Genomic DNA, 4754 nt, shown 5'->3' with positions numbered 1-4754 from the left:
TCTAAAGTATAATCTTATTTGGTTGTCTGCAAGAAAGCACACACTTGAGAACACACAACGCAGCTTAATTATGCCTCACCTAAATTAAAGGCTAGTATAACTGCACATACTTACTTCACTTGGCAGTATATTTCATGTACAGACTATACAAAGCTCTAATTATATTTAAGTAGGTGTCCCCTGTATTTTAAGCAATGAACTCAGGTAAATTGTGTGGTATTTTTGTGCTACTGATTTGTATCCCAGTTGCTTTCTCGCAGGCAACCAAATAAGATTATACTATTAGCAGTAAAGAGAGAGCCAACATAGTTCAATGGTTTGAGCTTTGGACTACTGGAAACCAGGGTTCAAATTCCCACTCATCCATGGAAACCCACTGGGTAGCCTTGGGCAAGTCACAATTTCTCAGTTTCAGAGGAAGGTAAAGAGAAACATCTGAACAAATCTTGCCAAGAAAATCCTGAGATATGTTCACCTTAGGGTCATCATAAGTTGGAAATGACTTGAAGGAGCACAACAACATTAACATTGGCGACTTACATATCAGTGCCATAATCAATTTGCTCCAGGTTTTAATCTGGACCATAATGGCGATAACCAAGTGCTACACCTATTTTGAGGAAAGAGTTCGGAACCTCGGACAGCAACTTTGAACCAAACCCTGGGTTTGAATCCTCCATCCAGCTGACATGGAAACCACCAGCCACCATTTACTATTAGCTAATTATCGAGCTGGCAATGCACTTCAAACAGTGTCATTATGTCTTGCATTACAGGCTAATAATAGTTTCACTATTAGGCCAGTCAGCTCCAATCTGTCTCCCTGCAGGTGTGCTTTGCAACTACTCCCCAGCCATCCTGATCACAGGATGGTTGCTTTACCACAATGGCAGGCCGGCCTATGGATTGGTCCTTTAGTTTACCTCTACCATAATGTGGGGAACCTACATTTAGCAAATGAGTTGGACTTCAATTTTCTAAAGGCATTGTCTGTGGGGACATCTACATTGCTAATGCTGGAGTCCTTACTAGAAAGGAATAGTAGGGTTTACATCTGAATAACTGTGCATAGAACTACCTTATATGTCTACTTAGGACACATTCGTGAAGTTATTTGCTCTTAATCCCTAACCCCCAACAATTTTTTTATGGAGCAGAGGAAAAAATAATTGCATATAACAACAATAACAACAGCAGCCAATAGATTTCACATTTCCTTTAACGTTGCAGGAAAATGTAAATAACCCAGGAAGAGTGTGTTTTTCTACAAGCTTTAAAATCCACATGTGTGAAGTTAGTAACACAAAATGAGAAATGTGTTTTGTGGCTGGGTTCCAGTTTTTCCACATTAAAAATAATATTAGTTCTCTTGCTACAGAAGTTCAGCAGAAACATACTTTGAGGATTCTCCATCAGATCTTCTGGGCAAGTGTTTTACTTTGCTTTATTTGTTCAAAATGAAGTTGTGCCCCCCCCCCCCCGTAACATTTTTATTTCTGTTGTTTTATTTCTATCATGCCTTTTGTTGTGGTTTGAACGATGGACCATGACTCTGGAGATCAGGATTTGATTCCCCACTTAGCCATGGAAACCTATTGGGGGACCTAGGTCAAGTCACGCACTCTCAGCCCAAGAAAAGCCTGTGATAGGTTAGCCTTAGGATCGCTATAAGTTACTTCAGGCTTGTGCCCTCTACCTTTCACCTCCTCCAAAGAATCAACCTACTTTTCAACTAAATGGCAGTATAGGGTTTTGTCCAAATTTGAACAACTTTAGTGAACATCAAACTAGATTAAGAGAATAAGCCAACTTCAAATCATGATTGACTAAACTTTTCTAAACAGTGTGGCCCTCCAGGTGTTTCTGGATTGCAGCTCTCATCTGTCCCAGTCAGTATAGCTAGTGAGGGGGGATGCTGGGAGTTGCAGTTCTGAAGCATCTATTCTGGAGGGATGCATTTGGGCAAGTTTCCCTCTCTCAGCCTCAGAAGATGGCAAGGGCAAATGTCCTCTGAACAAATCTTCTCAAGAAAAACCTAGGATAGCTTCGCCTTAGGGCTGCAGTAAGTCAGAAACAACTTGAAGGCACACAACAACCACAACAACAACCACAACAACAACTATACAGAAAGGCATTTGAACTAAGACTTTGATCAACATTTTCAGGTTTCAAAGGCACAAAGGGTGTCATGGTTTGAGCTTTGGACTGAGGGTTGGAATCAGCCATGGAAATCCACTGAGGGCCAAACACACACTGCAGAAATAATCCAGTTTGAGGCTGCTTTTAATGCCCCGGCTCAGTGGTATGGAATTCTGGGAACTGTCATTTTGGGAGACATTTAGGCTTCTTCTCTGTCAGAGAAGAATAAACTACAGTTCCCAGGATTCCCTAACACTCAGCCGAGGCAGTTAAAGCGGTCTCAAACTGGATTATTTCTGCAGTGTGTTTTGGACCATAGAGTGATAATATATATGGGATACACTATAAATATGTAACATACATAAAGAAGCCTCAATTGAGGCCGCTTTAAAACTGCCTAGGTTCAATGTTAGGGAATGTTGGGAGTCGGGACTTGTAGTTTATTGTGGCACCAGAGGAATCTAACCGAGAAAAGTCAATGCCTCGCAGAACTACAATTCCCAGAATCCCTTAGCACTGAGCCAGGGCAGTTAAAGCGGTCTCCAACTGGCTTATTCCTGTTTTGGACCAAACACCTCAAGCGAGGGGGTGAAGAGAAACAGCATCGCGCATGCGCACTTCCCACAATTTCCCCTCTAGACCTTCCTTAATCCTTTTCCCCTTTCTCCCTCCGCGGCATTATGACGTCACCGCGCCCTGTGACGCAACCCCGGGCTCTCCTCCAATCAAGAGAGCGGAAAAGAAAGAGGGGAGCGGAACTGCCGTTGGAGGCGGCTGTTTGTCTTTGGGAAAGGGAGGGGGAGGAGGGAGAGGAGGCGGAAGGGAAGCAAGGAAAGACCCGGATGAAGCCGTTGCTGCTGCTGCTGCTGCTGCTGCTGCTGCTGTTGTTGTGAGGAGGCGAGGAGGCGGGGAGGGCCGGGCGAGGGAGCCGCCGCCGTCGTCGTCGTCGTCGTCGCGGCGCTTGCTGGCGTTGAGGAGGCCGCCCTCGCGATGGAGCCGCCGGCGGCGGCGGAGGCATCCGCGGCGCCGCCACCCGCAACGCCGCCGTCTGCATCCTGTTCCTCGGGGGCGGCGTGAGGCGGGTCCGTGGGGCGAGGGGCGACGATGCTTCCCGCGGTGTACGGTCTGCTGCTGTCGGCGCTGCTGGGCTCCTTCCTGACCCTCCTCCTCCAGCTGCTGCTCTTCTACCGCAGGAGCCCCGAGCCCCCCGAGGGCTCCCTCCGGGAAGAGGGCCCCGGCGCCTTCAGCGCCCGCGTGGTCCCGGACTCCAGCCTCAGGGAGTACTTCGCCGGCTTCCTCGGCTCCCAGGAGGCCCCCGAAGGCTCCCCGCAACAGTCCCCTTCCAGGGGCGAGCAGCAGGCGCCCAGGCAGCAGCAGCCTCCGTCTCAGGAGTCTTTCTCCTCGGTGGGTTGACAGGGGCCTCCATACTCTCGACTAAATGAAAGGCACAGATATAGGATGGGGGACACCTGGACTGCATGTGAAAGGGATCTATCTGGGAGTCCAAGGAGACCACAAGTTGAACATGAGTCAACAGTGCAATGCGGCAGCTAACAAGGCCAATGCGATTCTAGGCTGCATCAATAAAAGTATAGTGTCTAGATCAAGAGAAGTAGTAGTGCCACTGTATTCTGCTCTGGTCAGGCCCCACCTGGAATACTGTGTCCAGTTCTGGGCACCACAATTCAAAAAGGACATTGAGAAACTGGAGCGTGTCCAAAGGAGGGCGACTAAAATGGTGAAGGGTCTGGAAACCATGCCCTATGACAGTGATGTCCAAACTCTGGCCCTTCAGGTGTTTTGGACTTCATCTCCCAGAAGCCCCAGCCACCTTGGCCAGTAGCCTGGAATTCTGGGAGCTGTAGTCTAAAACAGCTGGAGGGCCAAAGTTTGGACATCCCTGCCCTATGAGGAACGCCTTAGGGAGCTGAGATGTTTAGCCTGGAGAAGAGAAGGTTAAGAGGTGATATGATAGCCCTGTTTAAATACTTGAAGGGATGTCATACTGTGGAGGGAGTGAGCTTGTTTTCTGCTGCTCCAGAGACTAGGACCTGAAACGATGGATGCAAGCTCTTGACAGTAAGGGCTGTTCGACAGTGGAACAAACTCCCCCGGAGTGTAGTGGAGTCTCCTTCCTTGGAGGTCTTTAAGCAGAGGCTGGATGGCCATCTGTTGGTTATGCTTTGATTGAGAGTTCCTGCATGGCAGGGGTTGGACTGGATGGCCCTTGTGGTCTCTTCCAACTCTATGATTCTATGATTCTGTAAGTCGACCTCATGTATAAGTCAAGGGAAGTTTTCAGGGTCAAAATCCTGGATTTTGATATGACCCATGGTTAAGTCGAAGGGTGAAACTGAGGGGGCTATAAGGAAGGATGGAAAGGGGGAAATACCACTTCCATCCCTCCTTCTCTGCACCTCTCCTGACCGGCTCCCAGGTGCCGGAGGAGAGGTTTTAACATAGGGTCGAGAAATGAAGCAAATGGATTTAAATGGAGAGGGGTCCCCCCCCCCATAGGAAGCCAGGTCTTGCAGTATGGAGCAGAGAAAGAAGCAAGTATTTTTAAATGGGGAGTTTTTCCGATAGGAAGCAAAGGCTTGCAAAACAGATTGGAG

The 4754-nt window shown here is 48.0% G+C and overlaps 1 protein-coding gene across 2 annotated transcripts in view; it reads left to right on the top strand.

Annotated features, from left to right (window-relative positions):
- Window positions 1-3025: 3025 nt before the first annotated feature.
- PDZD8 (PDZ domain containing 8) overlaps window positions 3026-4754 on the top strand; it is a 71669-nt gene continuing 69940 nt past the window's right edge. For both annotated transcript variants that reach the window (XR_016280058.1, XM_089510017.1), the window contains exon 1: window positions 3026-3543. Coding sequence is in view for 1 of the 2 variants with exons in the window: in XM_089510017.1 (XP_089366143.1) it covers window positions 3244-3543 (300 nt within the window). In the remaining variant the exon portion in view is untranslated. The remainder of the gene's footprint in view (window positions 3544-4754) is intronic.

Source organism: Sceloporus occidentalis, unplaced genomic scaffold (assembly GCF_023333645.1).
Source record: "Sceloporus occidentalis isolate IW3139 unplaced genomic scaffold, rSceOcc1.0.p SCAF_2, whole genome shotgun sequence".
Taxonomy (NCBI): Eukaryota; Metazoa; Chordata; class Lepidosauria; order Squamata; family Phrynosomatidae; genus Sceloporus; species Sceloporus occidentalis.
Note: the sequence above shows the minus strand (reverse complement) of the source record. Positions and strands in the feature narration are given on the sequence as shown.